Source organism: Puntigrus tetrazona, chromosome 5 (genome assembly GCF_018831695.1).
Source record: "Puntigrus tetrazona isolate hp1 chromosome 5, ASM1883169v1, whole genome shotgun sequence".
Taxonomy (NCBI): Eukaryota; Metazoa; Chordata; class Actinopteri; order Cypriniformes; family Cyprinidae; genus Puntigrus; species Puntigrus tetrazona.
In genome coordinates, this window is record NC_056703.1 from 16,166,320 (window position 1) to 16,189,849 (window position 23,530).

A 23,530-nucleotide genomic window follows, 5' to 3' on the forward strand; every position below is an offset into this window, starting at 1 on the left:
AGGTAATGATATCTACTTCTATGATGTTAATATACACCCTTTAAGAGTAAATAAGTTTTTTTAAAAAGTGTAACTTTTGAAAAGCTGGTACTCTAGTGAAGATTTTAATATTTTTTTTCCCAAGGAAAAATGATTTTTGTAAACACATGTACATTGTGATTGTGTTTATTTACAAAACCTTTTTTTTTAATTTTCTCGATAGGAAAGAAAGCACTTATTTTCAGCAGGGAAAGTGACTATAAAGAGACTAAAGTATAATTAAAACCCTTTTGATATTTCATACTTAATTTTAACTTTACTATTATCCTTAGGAATCGTAAATTAAATAAATATATATAAAATGACATATCACGCATCTCATTCTAATTGCTTTTATAATGCGTATATATGCTGTGTACTGACAGATTAATATTGCGAGCCCAAACTCATTTGAAGATTAAACAGGTGTGCTGTGCCCATTTCCACAAATCAATAGGAGGCTGTTAAAAATGCATGATCACATTGATCAGTGGCAGGAGATGAGAAGAGCTCTCATGCAGGAAGCATCATCAATAACTGAGACTAACCAGTTTAATTCAAGAACATGTATGAACGCAAATCAAATAGGGTCACTTGTTATATGCACATTTACGCAAGAGCTTATTGGCATTTCAAGCATAATACAATAGTGCGTATGTTTTGCGTCCTGAAAGTAAATACTGTTTGCGGATGAGTCTGCGGCCGGATGAGTCAGTGGCACGACTGTGATTAACGACTACTTTACTGGTACCTACGTATACAGGGCATACAGATAACCATTCAGCCCTGAGCGAGCGAGCACACACACACACATTCACCCAGACTGAGGTAATAGCTGCGTTTTCTTGAATACAGTGAATGAATACATGTGTGGGGTAGTGTTGTCCATGTTAGCACTGCGCCATGGTATGTGATTTCCATTTTTCTGTAGATGCTCTGAAAGCCAACTCCAAGTCTGAATGCTTTTCCATTGATGCATTATATTTTAAAAGTGCCATTTACTTTAGATTCAGGGTCAGCTCGGTAGACCTGTGCCCTGTTTTCATGTGAGATTCGCATTTAAAATGTGGACTTGTAAGTCTGCATTTGCATCAGTTGTAAATGACAAAGAAAACACATCTCTTATCAGAGGTACATAGACTGTACGGTATAAATGTATGGCGTAAAAAAAAATAAAACATTCAGACAATGTCAAAAACAGGGAGAAAACACATGGAAAAATCTGGTTTCGCAAGTTTTTCTAATGCTAAGAATTACACTTGCACTTTGAGGCCGCATTAATTTAGGTTTAGCAGATGGGTGCTCTGTCAGAAGGCTAAACATTAGCTGCCTCCACAAATATCAATCTATCCTATATCACTGCTGCGCCATAATTATACGCTCTGAGTGAGCGCTGCGCTATTTTTGGGGTGAGCTAATAAGTAGCGCATTAGTAATGATCCATTTACTACCAGACAAGCAAATGTTACTGCGTTAATAGTCGTTAGCACATAGCTGTAAAGTCGTTTTTAAATGTTGTTGCTCTGTGTTCAGGGTGAAGACAGGAATATGCAGAACAGACCAGGTGTTTTGTTCTTTTTTTATGCTGTGGTATCATCCGTCATATGACGTTGAGAACAAAAACATTGCTAAAAGTGGTTTACACGTCAACACATATCTACATATTATAGCAGAACGTGTTCTATAGGTGCCATTCAAGTACACATGCAATTAATGAAAGTAAATACATTGAAATGATTATTACCATGCTTTGTGGACATGCATCCATGGCAGTACTGCAGTATTTTTTGAAGTATACTAATGTTAAAAAGGTTTAAATATGAAACTATTTTAAATAGCTATAATATTGTACTATACATTCAATTGTAATTCATTCCTGTAACGGCAAGGCTGATTTTTAGCAGTCATCGGCCCCACACAATCCTTCAGAAATCATTCAGATATTATGATTATAATACAGTGGTGCTCAAGAAACTTTTATTACTACCATCAATGATGAAAAACGGTCATGCTGCTGTTTTTTTTTCAGTATTCATTGATAAATAGTGAGTTCAAAAGATTATTTACTTGCAACAGAAAACTTTCATAACACAAATGTATTATCAAATATTGCATATTTGATCAGTTCTTGCTGAATAAAAGTATCAGGTTTTTGTTAAAGTGTTACTGGCCCCAAACTTTTAAATGGTAGTACATTTTAAAGAAGTAGCATAATATTATACGATCTGATACTTAACAGGAAAGTTGAACTCTTTTAACAGAAATACAAGGCAAATCGTGTTATTAGATGGTGTAAGTAGACTCCCTTTCAAAGTGCAACACATTTTTCGCCCCATTTCTCCTCTGTTAGACCTGTCATGCCCTTTAAGACTGAAAGTTGTGTGCGTGCAAGAGTTGTTAGCCCACCAGGGTTGCTCCCTTTTTCAACATGTGACATTTGTCATTTTGACATGTGCTGATGCCCTTTGGAATTGTGCCATTTTTACTTGCAAGAAGATCTTCATATCCTGACCCCCTTCTGCCACCCTGTAAGACACAAACAAACCACGACGGTTAGACTCCATCCTCTTGTATTCCCTCATCCCCTGGGATACTGCACAGGATCGCACAGACGATTACTGAGAAGTTATGGTAATCCCAAGTTACAGGGACCAGTTGTCTTTTCAAGGTTAGTGTGTGAAGCTAAGCATGTCACATTTGCTCGGGCAAGTGTCTGCTTTTATCAAGGACGGCCTGTAGAAATGCAATGAAGAGAGAGAGTGAGAGTCAGAGAGAGGCGAATACCAATCCTGTCTTGAATTCAGGGTCTTGGTCTCTATTCAATTGCATTAACCCTAAAAGAATGCGCAATAATTAACAATTAAACAGGCTGTTATTCACACATGACATTATTGCTGAGAGGTACTATGACCAGGAAATGAACTTTAATTACTAGCTTGTTTTTTTTTTTTCACTCCAGATTCATGTGCCTCTGAAAGAATGTCAAATGGATGATCATGCAGCTTGAATTCATTCTGATCTTTCAAATTTATCTATTGTGTTTTCCACAAGCACGCATTGTTCCGCTTGGATCAATGAAACCATTGCGAATATTAAACCAGTGGAGTTATGAATACATCAGGAACGACTGGCTGAAGAGTTGTTAACAGCGGTTAGTTTTATCACCCTTCACCCGGTTGCTAGGAAGCTAATTTTAGGTGATTAATCAATTCAGAGAGCATAGAAATGTAATTAGGAGTCTCTTTTGTTTTAAAAGGACGACCTTGTGATGAATGTTTACAGGCAAACCGGTCTCAGGGGACGGTGGTAGACTTAAGACAGTCTGATCTTGAGCAAAGACTGTATATTTTATAAAGGTTTGTGTATGTGTGTGTGTGTGTTTAGGGCTATCAGTTATGTAAATTATGCTAAAATATGTTTTGAAGTAAATTAATGTTATGCCAATTAACAAACTTAATCATATACATATAAAATTAGCTGGGAAACAAAATGTGTCTATCTATCTATCTATCTATCTATCTATCTATCTATCTATCTATCTATCTATCTATCTATCTATCTATCCTTTACCATATTTATGATATTAATAACTTTGGAAATGCATCATCGTAGTCTCTGAAAAAGTTGCACTGGACATATAGACATGCATTTTTTTCCTTGTGCAGATGTTAAAAAACCGTAGATTTGATTTTAACACCCCAACAAAGTCTGGTTTACACCCCTGATTAAAGACTATGACGTCATCTGTCGTTATTTTTGGACAGGGCCTTAATATCTGCAGCAAGCTATTATCACATCAGCATAATAAAGAACAGCACGTTACTTGAAAGTCATTTGAGGATGTACGCATATTCTTTTCCTCGTCTATTATTAGCGGTGTCCATTTTGCTGTTCATTGTATTTGCCTGATGTCGATAGTGGGATTTGTTTTTCCTCTCTGAGATCTTAGATTGATGAGTGCTAAGATAAGTAGTGAGAGAGAGAGAGAGAGAGAGAGCGAGAGTGAGAGAGACAGATGCCGAGACAAAGACGGAGACAGAGAGAGTTTGGCAGGCCTGTTTGTTTGCCCTTGCCCGAGCCAAGCCTGGTGTTTACAGCCACTGCTGATCCACTCCACAGCACTGCATAGATGAGCGATATGAGACTCATTAGCCCTGATTGCATTTATCCACTTCTGTGCTCCACTGGCCGGTGACAGCTCAGGCTAGTGATTGATAGAAATACAACAGGGGTCAAAAGCAGAGAAATTAGACCCTGTTGAGTGGAGGATTTAAGTGTTTTGTCTGTACATATTGTGTGTCGCTGCACTGTGTGTTTGTTAGCAGAATTTTGTGTGTAAAGCCTCTTAAAGTAGTTATTAAAGTCAACATGAAATCAAAATTCAGCCTATTTGCATAGCACTTGTTGATGACCTTTTTGTGCATGCTTCATCTGTTGCTTGTTATTCTGAAGAACAAAGTATTTTCGAACCATCAAAATGTATGAGCTTACTCTACCTCTGAAATGATAAACTAAATTACATTTGTTTTTTGTTTTCTTGAATACCTTGTTTAACTTGGGTACTCATGTCACATTGTCGTTCACAATGGCTTTTAAGAATAACGGTAAATTCACTAAAATGTTGCATCTGTTGATTTTCTGTTGATCATGGCAACAATTATTCTTCAAGGTTTGCTAGAAGTTACAAAAGGGGTCACTGATGTAGTATATTTTCAAAAGGTACAAATATGTACCATTTAAGTAGTAATATGAGCATTCTTGGTACTGCTATAGCTTTTAGTAACTTACATTTGGGCTAAATTGGGACTAAAGTTGTACCTTTTCAAAACATACCACTCTAGTAACAGCTTTTGTACTTTTCTGAGAGTGTACCAGTTGGCATGTACACTACCGTTTTGAAAGAATATTAATATTTATATAATTATTAATGTATTAATTGTATATGGATGCATTAAATTGACTATGTTCATCAAAAAAATCCTGATGAGAAAAATGCAACCATTTTCACATAAATATTAGGCACAAAAACTTTTACCATCACAAAAATACATTTTTAAATATGTTAAAATAGAAAACATTTTTTTCTTTCCAGACTTTTAAACAATGATGTGTAAGAAGGATGTGCATTAGTGTTGAACTGCATTAATTGTGATTTTAAAGTATATGTTTTTGTCCTGTATACGTCTGTGATATGATGGCTGACTTACTCTGAACCACCAATACTCTGAACTAAAACTGGTCTCCTTTTAAATAAGCTCTGTTCATCATAATGCAGTTTTTCAATTCGTCTTTGTGCAAACTAAATCTCAGACAACAACTTTTCCAGACTAACAAGTGGCCAGAGTAATCTTGTATGAAACTCAATTAAAACCGGGGATGCGTATTGCATTATCTTGCAAACACTGCTGCAATGCCTCATGGCTTTCAAGCATCTTGACGAGGCTCCAGTTTTCAAGCTCAGGGCTGGAAACGCATCCTTTCATGTCAGTCTGGATCAGTCATCGCTGCATGTGGAACCTCGGCTGAATGTTGTTATGTCAGGCAGAATGTAAAGGGCAAGTGACAGAGCCTTGGTAAAGAGCTCCAAGGCAGCAGTCTGTGCTTTTATCAGGGATCCGGGCTCAGAAACACACGCGTGGAAGGAGAAAAGAACTGCTCTCTGCTCACTGCCATTAATTATGGAGCAGACAGCGATGGCGTGTGCAGACAGACTGTGTTCTATGCAGGTAGAATGAGTTGTCAGTCTCAGGGCGGCACATTACCGAAACCCTGGGCAGCACTGACAATTCCCAGGATTTCATAAAAAAGCACTTTCCATTGACTTTAACAAGGAGGTTATATAGCAAGACGAAAATTGCTGTCGAGGTACAAAGTATCAGGACTGCATGATCAGGGTTCACCGAGGGCAATGTGACTGATGCTTATGGGGCGGCTTTCATTGCTCTGTCTCACCTTGTGCTCTTCTTTCATTTGGAAAGTACATGCTGGTCTTCAACATGATAGCCTCCTATTTGACATCTGTTACCTTTTTCACTTTGATCGTGTAGGTGACCTGAGACTGACCCATGACAATTGCGGTCATTTTTCTTGAGAGAAACGTCCCAGCATTTTTACCTCCTGTGTTGACTGGAAGTAGTTTTCGCATCTGTTTTAATGTCACTATCGATGAAGGTTGTATGAACTTCAAATTATATCGGTCTTTAAATGCAAAATATCTCTGCCTGCACAATGAACCATTGTAAAATTTATTTTAATCTCTCGACAGAAAAGTTTTTAATGAAAAGGTTTTAATGAAATGTTTTTTTAATAACAATAGTCATAATAAACATATTTCCAGTACGTTCAGGCTTGCACAGTATCGTCAACTCGGTAATCCTCGGCAAGTTTCGCCACGGCTTGTTGAGTCCTCGGTAATCCTCCGCAAACTTCAACAGTTGGTTGAACTGGCTCATACGGCTCTTTCTGAGTTGGACATGCTACCTCGGCTGTGCGTCCTGGATCCTGGAGCTAAAGTTTGATTCAGTTTGATTTGTTTGGCTTGACCTAACTCAGGTATTCAGGTCACTACATGATATTTAGTTCCAATACTCACAACGCAACAAAACACCAACCGCAAAAAAATGCTCTGCAAATAAAATTCTTTATTTGATTGTTTTGTGAGCATTTGCAGCATTTTCTTAATTTGCTGGTGCTTTTTTATTTGCTTGTGTTTTCTGAAGTTGCAGCTTGTTGAGCTCTGTAGGCCATCCTATTTTAGGCATAATATTAGGAACGTTTGTGATGAGTTTCGTTGAGGTCACTCTTTCTCTCTGGACAAGAACTGGCACTTATAATTGATCTCTTACTTTGGTGGCCTGTGGCCATCTCCTTTTGAAGTATTTCCTTTCTGTCCAACCACGAGCTGAACAAGCCGCAGTGTGTCACCGTGATGTATGTGGGTGCTAATTCACAGCTATTAAAGCATTTCAAGTAGGGCGATTTCACACAGGCAGATTTTGAGGTCTAAGCTTGAGGTAATTTTCTTAGTCCCCCCCTCTCTGGGACATGCTGAAATACTAGCGGCCTAGGTAATGATGTTGCCAGAGCAGATTACAGCAGGCTTTGCTTGGAGTGTCTCTGTGAGCATCTCTTTGAAGGTTGTAATCCATGGATTTGGGCACGGATGTGGGAGATGAACGGAGAGAACGCAAATCGAACTCTGAGAGGAGTATCCACCGGGTCAACCTGCCTCGAGAGCTTAGTCTGGGAGATGCAGACTTTGCTTGGAGGAAGAGTGTCAGCGTGTCACCCACAAATGCGCATATTTGTTTGATGCAATTTATAAACCTGATTGCCTAAAGCCTGAAGCAAAAAGAGCAGTTTTGAAAGCACTTTATGTAAAAAATGTAAGGCCGGTGTCATTTTTGGCAACATGCTTAAACTGCAAAGGGAGCTGCTAAGTGTCTGTGACCACTGCTTTTTACATTTTATCTCAGTGAGTTTTCTTTGTGAGATGAATGTTGAATTGGTTCTTGTATAAGGCTTAACAATTATAATGGAAACAAATTCAGTATCAGAATGATGATCCACACTGGTAAATATGCAAAGAAAATTGGCTTTGAAATAAAATGTTTTGCTTTTTTAAGGCAGAGAGTAAATCACGGGAGTCACAAGAGTGTTTTTTTTTCTTTTCTTTTACAATATTTACTTTTAACCGCATCTCCTCCAGTAAGTTCGAGTTGAAACGATATGTCAGAATGCTTTTGCAAAATGTCTTTGATCGTGTCCCAAGGCTGTATTTATTTGCTCAAAAATAGAATATTATTCCATTGTAACGATGTAAAACATTTAAACAAGGTAATGCATCGATGCTGACCACCATGGCCACTTCCTGGTTTGATCGATTGAGAAGCAGCACAAAAGAATTGCAGTTTTTTCCCAGTCACTCTATATGTAACTGCAACTAAAAAGAGCCATGTGCCACCTTTTTATTCTGTCATTTGCAGTCAAAACACCGCTTCCCTACTTCTCCTTGCATAAATTAGTCATGTTTCTCCTTCTTTATCTGAATTCTTCTACACTTTTGTTCCTCCATTACACAAGCAGATCCTCTATCCCATATGCTCCCTTAAAACAGTTCCTCCTCTCGCTAAAAGCAACATACCATAAGCGTTACTGCGGATTCAGGGGTTGGATCATTTTCCCTCTGGAGATGCGCTCCGATGGTAATTTCATGATGCACATGTCACAAGTCATCTCTTCATCACAACATTCCAGCATGATGAAAACTGACGGAACAGTTTCTGCCCCGATATGCTATTCAAGAGATGAAGGAAATTAGCGCACCAAAACTGTATAACCTCAGGGAGAAGAATGACGTAGATGCACATATATAGTAGACTATGTGTGAGTGGTGTGAGAATGTGTGCGCCTGCTAACTCGCTTTTTTTTCCTGGACTCATTCCCAGCGTGCTTGTCTTAAGCAAGCATTTGAGGATTTCTCTCTCAATCTAAAGCATCTTTCCAAGAACTCCACAAGGTTTCCTGTAAAACTACTCCGCTGCAAGGACACACTCTCTCCATGCTATCCTGATAGCACTAATCCACCTTGTGTCAGCGCAGATCACCTTCGCTGATGTAGTGAAGCTTCTGGGAGAAACGCTAATGGCTGTAGACATCTGTGCTGGGAGTTTTCAGATTGGCGTGGTAAATTGCTTATACACTTTTCGTTTTTGCAGGAGAGGCCAGGTGTGATTGAGAATGACCATGAATCTTGTTTTTTTAATGACTCTAATAAAAACTAGGCCTAGTTGAGTTTTATGTTTTTATTTTAATATTAAATAGTAATGTTAAAATAAAAAAATACAGTTTAAATAATACTTATTAAAAATGTTAACAAGTAATTTAAAAAAATAATTTATTGGATTAATGAGACAAGCATTATATATATCTCAGTATCTCTTCTTGAGAAAAAAAATTGAATAATATTTGTATATTTAATATTAAAGATTAATATTTAAATGATTTCAAATGCTAAAAGTAAATTAACCGTAAGATAAATATATTTCTGACTTAATAATAATCAAACAAACTGCTCCAGATACTTGTGAAGACACTTTTGTAATATTTTTTCCCCCAATGTGTTCATCTGCCACAATAATGTGGTAAATATTTTCTAGGTAAATATTGTTTTGTTTCTAATTGACGGTTTACAGTTCTTCCCCTCTTCACACCGTGTCCTAATAAGACAATACCGCTGTAAGTGACAGGACATCTTGTAGGTCAATAGTTTTTCACTTCTGCCGCGTGTGAAATCTAATTGGTCCAAAATCACGTTCTTCATAAGTGTATTTCGATTTATTCTTTAGTTATGCCTAGATACCTTATGCTCCAGATATGTCAATGCATCCACCACTGGTCATCTTTTCAGCTCTTCAGTCACAGTAACAAACTAATGAATTTTCATTAAAAATGCCACAACATTATTCAGCACAGCTGGACAAACCATAGACATCTAGAGTTGTAACTAGTATTCTGTTCTATTTACCATACGCAGAATTAACTCGCAAAAATGATAAACGAAAGCCTGTGAAAATCAATCATTCAGTAGTCTGTTAAAGACCATTGAAGACGCGAACTGTACATGCAGACGCATTTTCAATTTTGCCGTGGACTGTTCAAATATAGATATGGAGCCCATATATAGATATCTATGTGTTCTGACATAAATAGAGATTTTGCTGAAAGGCTATAGAATGTTTTTCATAAAGTAATATGGTAAAAGCAATCTGACCTCAATATCTCTGCCTCATGTGTAGAAACAATGACAGTGGGGAATATGGGTCTCTACATATGTGAGAGAGAGACATCATTAATTATTGATTCCCCGTCACTGCTGGAGAGGTAACGTGACTGGGAGAAAAAAAGCGATATTAATTTTAATGCTCCTCAATCTGAAGGTTAGATTGAAAGAAGGGAACCTGTATTGAGCGCCAGTAAACTTTGTTGTGTGGGGAATATTGACATGAAATGTAATAAAAGGGTTTGTGATTTATTACTCGTCTGGTCCATTGTGAAACCTCTTTTGTGGCCTGTGCAGAAGCAGAAAGGAAAAAGACACATGGAGACATGAACAGACTTTCCATTCTCCAAAGGACAAACACTTTTGTGTGGTTTCCTTTTAATTAGTGCCCATTTTTAACTGTTACACTTCAAAGGTTCCTCAAAGTTATTTAAATACTGATTAAAAACAGTGAGATGCCAGTAATAACAGTTTGTGCTCTGTGAGAAAATCAAGAGCAAGATGTGCTGTAGGGAAAGAATTGCTTTAAAAAAAGTCCCCCTCATCTCTTACAACAATCTTAATGTCTTTTCTTTGATACAAACATGTATTCATTAAAATGAATGAAATAAAAAATTCAATAATAAAATAATACTATAAAAATATACAATTTTAGATCATTTGCTTGTAGGGTTAGATCACTTTTTTCTTATTCAGGATTATTTAATGAGATTTGGTGCATGATATTTGGTATTACTGGATTGTATGAATACTGGACCAAAAAGATATATATAAACAGGTCATCTATCCTGACTTTCAAACTTATGCTATTAGTAATATATAATTTGTGAGAATTTTAATAAAAATGAATTACAACCGCTAATAGTGTTGTTTATTTGCAGGCTCTGTCTCATGCTTATTTAGTTCTCAACCTGTTTCACTTTCGTTTTCACATTTAGTTCACATGTTTTCACATTTAGTTTGTTCAACATATTTCGAACAATGGCGGTTAAACCATTTTGGCGACCACTGACAAAAGAAACACATTACTCAAAAGGATACAGATCTGGTTGCTGAATATACTGTTTGGGATAGCATTGTCTGTTTTGTCAGTGATGTTTTTAACCCAGTTTGAATAGAGAAGAGGAACGTTGTGTTTGTGTTGAATTAAATATCGTTTGCCATCGCACAACACCGCATTGCCTGTGCATGGTTAAGCTCTTTGGTTTAGTGAATTCATCCCACAGTATAAAAAAAGTATAATTTCTGAACCTGCTTTCAAAGCACAAGGATATCCTTGTTTGCTTTGTGAACAAGACACGAGGATGTATTTTGACACACCTGCATTGCATCAGCCCATGTTATGGTCAAACAACATGACATTCCCGTTGTTTCTGATTGACATGAGGGGTAATCAGCCTGTCTACTTCTGACTTGGCCACTAGTAGGCTTTCTGTCTGACAGAAATGCTTGCTCGGAGAAGTAAATCACTTTTTGAACTCATGTAGAGTTTGAGTTTGCTGTATAAATTATAGAATTTGTTTGTTTTCCTGAAAATTCATTGGATTTATTTTTGCTCCTAAGGCACATTAATATATTTAAGCTAGTGAAGCAGTTGTACAAATGCTACATTTCAGTCTTGGATGAACAATGTTGCAGTTCATACGGTACCAAATGGTGTGGGTCCATCCGCTATTTTTCACACAGTAATTTTCCTCGCACTGTAAGTGATTGTGCGTGAAGCCCATCAGTGGGATGTGCTGTGCTGTCTGAGCTAACAGATGAAGAGGCCATACTGGCGTCATACCTCTGAGAGTCCATCAGCTTAATAAAAGTGTCACAGCGGTTGATTTGTTGTGTCTGTTAATAACAGAAGCAAAGGGTTCGACGGGAAAGAGATTAAACAGAAGGCTAGAACTGACATACAGGTGCTGTCATTTGTCTTCACTCATCCGACTTCCCAACCTTATGCATTTCTTCTCATTTTCTCTGTATGTCACACACAAACTATCTCCAGAGGTATTTACGCTGCAGTGCTGCTCCTGAGCTTTGGGGATGTACAGTATTGATGGGTATGAGATTTGAGATCTCCTCAGACTGGGAGCTTTAGGATTTTCAGGCAATAAACACAGTATTGAGGGCGACAACTGCATTCATTTTCAGGACTGAGTTATATTATTGTTCTGAATGCTAAGGAAGATATACTACTACTAGAACTACTTAAATTTCAGTATAGCTATTGTGCTGAAAAAGTATTTTTTATATAATTATATTATATATGATTGGATCAGGATAAAAATGATTGTGTATCTGTTTTATAATTTAATAAGAACTCTGTTTCACAAACGAAATGTTTTAAATGAATGAATCTTGTTTAGGGTGAAATTAATGCAGTAAGCGCTTATTAAATTTATAAAAAGTGGCAATAAATACAAAAGATAAAAGTTTCTTCAGCATATTATAATTATTTCTTAATAATCATGTGACACTGAAGACTGAAATAATGGCTAATGAAAATCCATCACAAATATTAAATATTAAAGGGTTAGTTCACTCCAAAATTAAATATGGATATTTTTCTTACGAAAACACATTTTTTCACTACAGGAGGCATGTATTCATGTTTTATTGCATTTGTGTGCACTTTATTTAACATGTTTTGGACTGTTAAAGTGAAACACCTAGGTTGGCTTAAGGGTGAGTAAAACACATTTATTTAATTTTTGGGTGAACCCTTTATATCTAGTGTCTTGACTGCTCTTGACAGCCATAGATCATCGCCCTGATGAAAGGGCAGTTAAGATGCTCATTAGTAACAGCAGCATTCATCTGGGGCAAGCAAACTGCATTTGCACCTGCGCGTTGAACACACAGGGAATACATGAACATCACGGAAGCAACTGGGCAGTTGAGTGTAAATGTTTCCCTCTACAAATCATGAGGAGATTGGAAGCCATTAGGCTCTCTGACGATGGAGCCATAGGAAGCAACGGCTCATTAAGGCAGATTGCAAATGTCATTTTGCTGCTTCCTCCCTGGCCTTGTATTGAGGGATTGCGACAAAATTAATTTTGCATAGAGTCTGGGTTTTTGAATCGAAGCCAAAGCACGCATGACCCACGGCAAGTGTGATTAAATCACTGGTGGAGCTTTCAGAAGGAAGGTCAACCAAACCGCATTAAGACTGATTCCTCCAACCGTCTTCCCACCCAGCTTCTAGCCAATTGCCAAAGATCACCATCTTTAATCTAAATAACTCTCTCCTTGTTCCATTCCCTAGATTGCCTGTTTGTAACTGACTATTTCACCCGGACGCCTCGCAAGCTCAACGCCTACCGCTCTTTTGCCAGCGTGGAGCTGTTCCACTTCAACGTGCCTGAAGACACCGTGGTGGCTGTTTGGAACCTCATCACCTTCAAGGAGCAAGGGGGCACCTTCGGAGACAGCTGCCCAGACCGCAATGTGACAGTGTGAGTTGGCTAAACCTCCAGGTTACATCCACTGAGAGTTGGTTGGGGGGGGGGGGGTGGACAAGGACAACAGCGTAATGAGGTCAGATATGTCCAATCAGCATTTTAGATGAGAGGGGGGAATATGTAAAAGCCAAATGTCACATGCGTGAATATAATGACCTTTCTGGCACACACACTGAACAGTACTCGCTGTTTGCCCTGATAAAATAGCCTTTAATCCAAGTCTAAGGATCATTTCCCAGATGCTGATCATTCTCTGTGCTCTCCATAAAAAGGCATTTATCAAGTGTGGTGCTGGCAGAATTCACAGCATAACTGCACACTGGAGATCCATAAGCATAAAACACCAAGTGACACAGATAAGATTTAAAATCCAAATCTGACACTTCTACTAATTTCACAGGGTCACATTCAGTAGAATTGTTTTAATCCATTCTAAATGGCCTCTAAAATTAGGATGGCCCTATGCTTTTATTATTCATGAAAGACGTGGAGTCATTTGGTTTCGCAGCTCAAGGTTAAAAAACTAAAAATGACCTTTTTTGGTTGATGAGAATATAGGATATTATCGGATTTAGCACAAGTTAAAATCAGTTGACAAAATTTGTGTTACCAAGACCAAAAAAATCATATTTTATTAACAAGTATAATGTTAATATACCAACCTTCTGGAGTACTAATATTTGTTTTTTTACCATTGTAATACATCAACAATCTTCAAAAATGTGTTGTGATGAGAAAGCCACACGATGAATCAACATTAACTACAAACAGCTCTTCCATAAGCTGAGGGTGTAAATACTAATATATACAGAAGGTGCACAGTGTCGTTCACACAAATACAGAACACCATTACGGTAACATGCAATATTGTAAAATAATAAACAACAATTTAATAACAATTTATGTTTTTTTTCACTGTAAATTCTTCAATGACTTGTTCTTTTTCACTTCCAAAAACCACAACTATTGTAAGGATAGCTGTATTATTGGATGTATATAGTAGGGAAATGCACTGTTAACCAATTGCCTTTTACTGTTAAAATCAGAATTTTTTTTTTTAAAGTGAGGGTTTTATGGGTCATCTGTCATGGCAACCAAGTTTGTAAAATTATAGGTTAGCAAGTGATTTTCACACTAAAATATTTTAACCTTTAAATATTTGCTGCATTTGCTGAAAAACTCATATTGAACCCTGAATACCTCTAAAGACCTGGTCATTTTAAGCCAAATAAAAAAGAAGTAGAAAAAAACATCACCCCATTTCCATACTAATGAAACCAAAAATGTCCTGAAATTAAGCGTGAACACACTGTTTTCGTGTACATTGTTTTCCTCAAATGAGCTTTCAGATACTTCATAAGGTGTTCTTTTAGCCTTTATCTTTCTCTGTCCATTTCTTTCAAGTTATCCTTGAATGATCCCAGTACACTTTCATTGCCAGCACATGGCGTGCTAGCACAAGAGCTGTTGTTAAAGTTAGTCTTGGCCCTTGGGTAATCAAAATGGAGAATATTATTCACTGAGTACTCAGGTCTTCAAATCCCAGCACGCTGGCTGTCATTAAAGTTCCATCAAAACACTGACCTTGTTATTGCCTGTCACTGAATGTACATCATAAGTGGTGAGGAAGTAACTCCTGGCTGTCTTTAATGTGTGACATTATAAAGAAGAGAAGAGACTGTCCTTGAGTCAATGTTCCACTACTGGTTTCTCTGACAAATAGCCCTATCACAGAACTCTACTTTTCATGCATTCAGCATTAACATCAGAAAATGACTTTATGCTTTATTTGTTTGCTTCTACTTTGCCGCTACCACTGCTGCTGCTTTGACCTTAAAATTAACATAAACGTTACATTAACTCTAGCATTAAACACAGGTTATGATGTTTTAAATGCACTCCTTCCAAAGATGCTCTTTGGCTCTTTTTGATGTCAGATTTCTTTCAGACTGCGCATATAGAAAAACCTTCTCAAGCCTCTTCTTTTATCTCCCAGGAGTATATAATATTGTGAATAAACCTCTCTGGTGGCCTCAGGGGAAAGCTGCTTGAGAAAGTTGCGGTATAAACAGTGATCTCAGTGTTAACTTCAGGAAGGACGTATTTTAAACTCATAATGTCAGTTATAACTCCAGGGGAACATATTGCCTTTCATAATTACAGTAAGTATGCCTATGTTCCAGTTTGAGCGATAATGAAATATGTGTCTTCGGGGCCTATCAAGCAATATAAATGGCCCATCTAAAGATTGGATGGATAGAGAGAAGGAAGGATGGACAAAAATGGATAGAAAGATGGATGGAAGGATGAATGAATGGACAGATACAGTATTCGATTTGGGGGTGGGGGTTGCTCCTCAAAAAATATACTGGCTGGTCGCCTGGTTTTTCAATATAACTATAATACTTGAAACAGGACGCTAGTGAAAATGACTGAACACCTGTCACACACACAATTCAGAGGCTGTCATATTAATCATCACAGAATTTTGTTCAGACTAAAACTTGCAAATTCCCATAATCATAAGCTACAAAAGTGCAGACGTATATAAAAGTAAACTACAAGAGGAGTTATGAGTGCTTAAACACTAGCTAGACTGACTGTGCTCATTTAGACCGTGTTCTTGCATTGATTCAGTATAATCAAATTCAGAGTGCTCTCAAAATTCAAAATGGGGTTAGAGAATATGTATATTTTTAGAATTTCATATATCAATTTCACATGAGAAAGGTTGTTTGTTCCTGAAAAAATCACAAACGTGATATTGATTTCATACAACAGTTTGATAAACAAGAAGTTAATACTAATTTACGTTTAGACACCACATTGCCTATTTTTTGCACTATTTTGCCAAATAAAAAAGGTCCCGAACATAGCCATAGCACTGTTTTACATCTCTGAGCAACATGACAATGTAATGTTCCTGAATGAATCAATAGTTTAAATGATTTGGTTCAATCGCAGTGTCTCACTAATAACAGCGACTTCCTGCCACTTATTGGCAGTTATTATTTCACATTTAAAGTGTATATATATATATATATTTATATATTTCACGAGTTCGCACTTAGATATAATTAATCATAGTAACGGTAAAAGTAAGCATGTTCGTCGTGCTGTCAGGGAGAGCGCTCGGAACTCGGCGGACTACCGAGTCCAGAGCTTTTTCCTCTTGTCCGTGAAAAGCAGACAGGGCTTGGCGTAATTTCAATTATTCAAAATATTTTTACCACTTTAAGATGCAAAAAATAAAATGTTTTGTAAAGGGTATAAATTTAAACAAACTGAAAAAGATTCATTTCTATCACTTCTGTGTACTGTCCACGCAGAATATTGAAAACTCAGGTGGGTTCAGGTTTAAGGGGACTCCCCAAGAACTTTGACACAATTACGACATTGGAGAGACAGACATATGAGTGGATGGATGGATGGCTAGACTGAAGGATGGATGGATGCATGCATGGACAAAGATGGATGGATGGAAAGAAAAGAAGGATAGATATAAAGATTTAAAGACAAAAGGTTGGTTAGATGAATAATGGACGGATGGATTGATATATACGTGGATGGATGAAAAGATGGATGGATAAAGGGAAGATGGATAGAAAGAAAGTTGAACAGATAGACAAAAAAATGACAGGCTATAGACAGAAGAGTGGATAGATGTATAAACAAAGATGGATGATATATAGATAGGTGGATGGATTGATAAAGATGGATATATATATATATATATATATATATATATATATATATATATATATATATATACAGTATATATATATATTATAGAAAGATGGATGAAAATATATGGATAGGTGGATGGATGGAAGCAAAGAATGATAGATTAAAAGATGGATAGATAAAGACGGATGGATTTATAGACAGACAGAAAGATGACTATATAGAAGTTAAGATAGATAGATGTGCCTCAATTTTGCCACCAGGACCCAGTACTTCTTAATGTTCATAATGAACAAGGCAGGGCTCCATTCTGTCGATTCAGCTGTCAGATAGCAGGCAAGGGGTGCCACAGAAAGATGGTAATTAAAACAGGCTGTACTCAGAGCTGGGGGAGAGATAAAGCGGAAGTATAAGATAAAGAAACGGGAAAAATCAGGACGACTGGGTTTAGTGGATAACAGCCCTGCGCTACAGCCAGTAGATCAATATGATGCTGCCGGACAGGCCGTGACAACTCTAATTGCAGCCCATAGAAACCAGGAGGCTTGGGCAGAAACCGAGCTCCTGAAGTCCTCCCAGCAGTCCCTTTTCGCCTGGATCATCCTTCAAACATCAGGCTGATGCTTTTGGGAAGCCTTCTTATGTGAAACTGACAAACTGCATCAGATAATCAATGCGCAGTGTGGGTTTTAGGGATAAGTGATGTAATGTTCGGATTCACATTATAATTGAGGTCACAGATGTGATTCTCCAGTCTGTTTGTGTCTGCCCTCCTGGCTGAAGTCTGGAGTCTTTGCTTTATCTCTCCCTCATCAATAATAAGACAGCGAGTGTCATGCACATTAATGATCTTAAGATCTAATTCATCTCACATGCTCGCTGAGGGACCGGGCACTCAATGCACAAGGCATGGTAATGCGAGACAGCAAAACAATGATGGAAATCACCTCACCTCAATTAGTCTCCGGCACTCAATCTGCATTTCATGCCTGTTTGTTTAGACAAATACAAGAACAAGAACAGCAAGATTTATGCCATTCATTTGCATAATGCAGGATCTAGGGGATGAGATTGTCAACCGACCTAATCAAGACATAAACTAGGAGATGAGTGACAAAAACACAAAGGCTGCATGTCAAAAATTAAGGCTGTGTTGAGTAAAACTTTTACCCAGCCACCCATTCACAGTGTAGGATTGATGGGACAAATATCACCAACGTGTACAATGAATGAACAATTAATAGTTAAATATTGGTCTACCTTATCGCTTTGCTTCCAAAGAGGTCTTAAGTACCACAACTGGATGTTTTCAAAAGAGCGCTTTGCTTTTTCAGCTGGCAAAGAAAAGATTAGACATGGCCTAAACTACTCCTGCTACGTGCCAGCAACACTGAAGTAAAGCCTTGATATCTGGAGTATATTAATATCAAGGTTTTATAACTCTTTAACTAAATGCTCTGGTGTGCCTCTTTTGTCTTTCTGGTCATCTGCTGTCCATGGTGCTGAAAACAAGGAGAGGCGACGACTCTGATAAATACGTTTTTGTGAAAATGTCACTAAAGCTTTTTATAAATATGATTTTTTGGGGGTTAACTGTGAATACGTTTTTTTTTCCTTTGTAGGCTACATTTATTCAAAGGTAATAATTAGAGCTGTCAGTTTAGCATGTTCATTTAGCACCCTCATTTCTAATATCAAGCTGATCAGTTGAACGAGATGTATTTGACTTAACCCATATTTAAAGAAAAAACTAAACAAAACAAAACAATATATTGAGTACAAAAGTCTGTTTAATGCTTTAACCATGTTACATATTTACTTTTCATATAACAATGTAATCCTCTAAGATTTTATCACTGTATTCAAAATATCCTTGACCGATAAAACAAGAGTGGACTTAACCTAGATATCTTTTCTGGATGGATTGTTGCAGATTAAAATGTAGAATACACAATTCTGAATGGTTGATTGAAAACAAATATTGTTTGATTTTCTTTATTTTCTGTCACAAATGAGTGTCAGAAATGTACTATGCAGCCTGTCGTGTACCAGGTTAACCAGAGTATTATTTTCTTTTCTATAGAATGAATTTGCTTTTAGCTTGTTGCATCATACACACAGCGTTTTAGCTGAACGAGAAGCTTATGTATGTTCTAAAAGATAATAAGGTACCAAGGTACCTTGAAGTGCCTGCGGTAACAATTCTGTGCATAATCATTACCAAAATATAGCATATTAGTGAATGCCAGCGCACATACTTACAGTATCTTCAAATTACCGGCATGTAGGGTAATTTCTCTGAAAATATTGATAAATGTAATTAACTGCAATTAGATTAATCATCATATACTGTTTACTTGATTACATTTGTTTTAATGGATTGACAACCATAATACCAATTAATGTCGTTCTTATCGTTGTCTCCCAGCTTTTGTGAGCGCTCATTTGTGTTATTTTTGTAGTCAAACTTGCCTTGCGCTAATTACCAAACCTTGTTTTCACCTTGTTTCAAACTCTCTCCAGCCTGACAGACAACTAGAGATTAATCAAGTGTGACCTTAAACATTGTGAGGAAATGCACTGACTACAGAGCACGTTGATCTGATTATGATGATCTGTTTGCCGAAGGGCCAGTTTACATACAGCTTGGACTCTGATATTAGGATAGCTGTGTATTGCTTTGATGAGCCTGGCAGTAACGTGCTTGGATGTGATTGGCCAACATGGTATGGATGTATAACTAATTGGGTCACAATAGAGCGCTGCATGCTCTGCAAAGGATAACGAAGCCAGGCCTTTGGAGCAATAAATTGTATACGGCATGTCATATTTTATATAACGTTTTTCCTGCACCTCGTGTGAGCTTAAGTGTTTGAGCTGTATAGAAAAGAGCATACATGGTAGCTTCATCAGGTAGGTTCATTCGGACCCAAGGAAATGCTTATTTACAGTACATGCTAAGCTAATAAGAATAATAGACAAGTGTTTTTTGCTGTGCAGTGTGTTCATATTACCTTCACGGATGTCTTTATAGTTTGAACACTCCCTCAGAACTACAAGGCAGCATCTTAGTAAAAATCTGGAGCTGCCACTGCAGCCTCAAAGGAAAATGTTCATGGCTCAGTGCAAAACACAACCCAGATAAAATCATTATCCAGTGCTGAAAACATCTGTCTGACGGTGCTGAACACAAGCTCGCGCTTCAACAACATTGCAACATACACGTAAGCAGTATGGGGTCTCCGTCTTAAAATGAGACGCTAAATGATGGGACATCTTTTAAGTACAAGAAGGGCAGGATGACTTATCTAGTAACGCTGCAGAGCTCTAGTGAAGTACTTTGAGTTATTACCTGTCAAGGATCTTGAACTTCTGGGTTAGCATGACTTTCTCTGAAGAGGGAATGTCTGTTTCATGAAGGAGAAACACAGAAAGAGACCCAGAGATATTATAATATAAAAAAAGGTAGAATTTCGCAAAAATATTTTATTGAAACATTCTTTACAAACAGGTTTCATCCATTTTGGTAGATAGGAGAATGACTTATTATGCAACAGAAGATTGTCTGCTTAAAGAATCTTATACTGAATAAAAAAAAAATCAGTTTTGGCTGGTGATGTTTTTGGAAACTTTTTATACATTTTTTAGAAGACTTTTTAATATTTTGTGTTTTTGTTGAGGTAGGTTATTTACTTTTTTTTTGTTTTTGTATCTGTAAATTTTTCTGTAGGGTAAAGGATATTATTTACCTTTGTACAATATAATTTCCTGTTTTACAGACATATAAGTGCATTTTTTTCTGCATTTTCTTCTCTTCCTTATGGTATAACTATCATTACCACTAATTTTATTCAATTTCTTTCTTTCTTTTTTTTATTAAGTGAGGTGTATTCAAGTTATTGTACACATGCCTTTTTATGCATTTTGTGTGGATAAATAGTAGGGCATAAAATGAGCACCTCATCACTGACCCAGATTTCAAAAGGCGTATTTCTGCGCTACCTGAAGCATGGGAAACAGACAGCTTTCTCTAGCTGTGCAAAGTTATGAAGATAAATCCATATGTGAACACTTAAAATGTGTCAGTGATGAATACAATATCACTATTCATCATCAGTACGTATGAATTATTGTGTGACTCTATTATACACATATGGGGTTGTGTTGTCTTTTGCCATTTTTACTTGTATCACGAAGCCATTTTTTACCTCTAAAAATGAGAGAAACTGAGAATAAAAGAGTAATTGATAGTCTTTGTTGTGAAACCCTTTTTACAGGGGCTTTTTCCCCCAAAAGGATTGTCAGGGTTGTGACTGACAAACTACAGGAGACACAAAGCAGTGCATTGAGCAAAAATAATTGCAGACAGTGAAGCCTTTTAGAAAAAGTGTCATGGCATGATTTGTTGCAGGCTCCTACTGTCTGCCTGTGTCTGTATCGTGACTGACAGGCTAGAGACTGAGGGAAGACTTTTTACTTTCATGGCCTTGTGCTCCCATGTCGAAATGAAGAAAAGCACGTTGCGGTTTTGTGTTGAAAATGAGTCTGATGTAAGTGAACGATTTTCGTCTCTTTCTTTCTTCTCTCCTTTACTTGTAATTGCAGCGTGGTCGAGGCGCTGTTCCAAATCAATGCATCCTAAATCTGTAAGCATCGCTCAAAACATTAACAACGAAGTTAAATGTTGGAATATTTGTTTATGATTTACTTCATGCATAATTTAGAATTAGTCGCAATGCTCCGCTTCCTTTCTTGCGATCGAGTGAGAAACTGCGGCATCTTCTGCATTCTAATCGATCCAGGACTGACTTTAGTGTGCTTTCTCTGGCCCTGTGTTTCTTGTTTTGTTATATCTGTACATCTGCTCACTCTGAATGCACATGGTTTATCTAACCCTTATCTAAAAAAAAAAAAACGTTCATTCAAGTGTGCTATTACAAAGTTCTTTTAAACTTAAAATAAGAAAGTATACTTTTAAGTCTACTTTGTATGTGCTTCTCAGAAATGGGCTTTATGTTTCTCTCAGAAATATACTTAATATGACAATTAAATATAGTGGTACTTGTAATAGTCTTGTAATCGTATAAAACTACTAAACTAGGAGTTCACTGAGACTCTACTTCAAGGTGTACTAAAAATACTACTAAAGTATTTAATTAGTAAATTACAAGTATACCTATAATAGGTTTACTTTTACTGTAGTTACTAATGTTCTAGTTTACTACAGTTATACACAAAGTATACTTAAAAGTACTACATACTTGATCGTACTAACGATGATCTTGGTTTACAGGTACTTCAGGTCGGGAGCTCCACCTGTAATCAACCCCCTCCAGACACGTTTTCCAAAGGACACCATTGTACCAGGCTCCTTCGCTGTCACTTTGACATGGACGCTGCCCAACCGCACCACAGGGGTTTTCAATGTCACCAGCCCCCTCCCAGGAGACTGGTTCCTGGCTGCACACTTACCAAAGGATGAGGGGAAGATCTCTGTCAAGGTGAGTGAAAAAATACAGTGATCACAGGGCTAAAAATGAGAGAATGGTTTCTGCATTTAACAAGAGCTAAGCTTGTTGATTATGAAAAATGCCTTATGTTCGTGGTTGTGCACGTACATTCCTCTCGGCATTTATGCATTTATAATTGAAGCTGCTCACTTCCGCACAGTCAGTGGGTGGCCTTCATGGGTAGTAATTTAAAAGTGAGCGCTGTGATTCCAGAACTTGTCATAGACTTTTTCAAATGAGATTATATATGCGTTTCCTGTCAGAGTGCTCATTATTTCGCTTGGGTTGTAATCTCAGAGACAATGGCATTTTTCTTTTGTATAATGCCTTGAATATTCATTTATATATATTTCATCATGGTACATCTTTCTTATTGCTCACAAAACCACACATGTGGTATGTGAGCATGTGACTACTGCATGAATGTATTTAAAGCATGTTTCAAAGAATAAAAAAATAATTAGTAGAATTAGAAAGCCATGCTGTGCAGAGATATAAAAAGAGTTTGCTAATTATTGCTCTATTTAATTCGGCTTTGTTAAACACCAAAACCGTTTTCATAATGTTTGAAAGTTAAAGAGCTACAGTTTTGTCCTTCCACTGCATTTTTTTAAATTCCTGCAGCAAAGTGTATTTTAAATAAAAAGGCAGTTCAGATTGTCAATCATGCATCATAAGATATGCGTAAGTAATAGCATGTCAGCAGTGGCTAAATTACACCCTAATAATGCTCCCTGCCAGACAGGTTGTAGTATTCTTATTAAAAGTGTTTGCCCAGAAGCTATTTAAATAGGCAAAATCAGACAGTGAAAAGTGTTTAAAAAGCTCTTGCTGATAGGCGTCCACCAGGAAGCGCAATTCAATGTACTGGCACACAGTGGAAACTGAATTTACATAAACAGCGAACATACTTTTAATTTACTAAAATAACGGGCATTTAGTCTCATATAAAATATTTAGAACAACTAAGTCATGCAAGGCAGGTCTCTTTCATTCATTGCTAGTTTTTTTCACAGTATGTCTTACAAATTTATAGACTACTCTTGTATTTGTTGCTTAGAAGTAGTACATGGTAAAATGCG

The 23,530-nt window shown here is 37.1% G+C and overlaps 1 protein-coding gene across 1 annotated transcript in view; it reads left to right on the plus strand.

Moving 5' to 3' along the window:
• tmem8b (transmembrane protein 8B) overlaps window positions 1–23,530 on the plus strand; it is a 106,879-nt gene that overhangs the window by 21,426 nt on the left and 61,923 nt on the right. Inside the window, 2 exon segments of the mRNA XM_043238291.1 lie at window positions 13,059–13,248; window positions 22,232–22,439. Coding sequence (XP_043094226.1) covers window positions 13,059–13,248; window positions 22,232–22,439 — 398 coding nt within the window.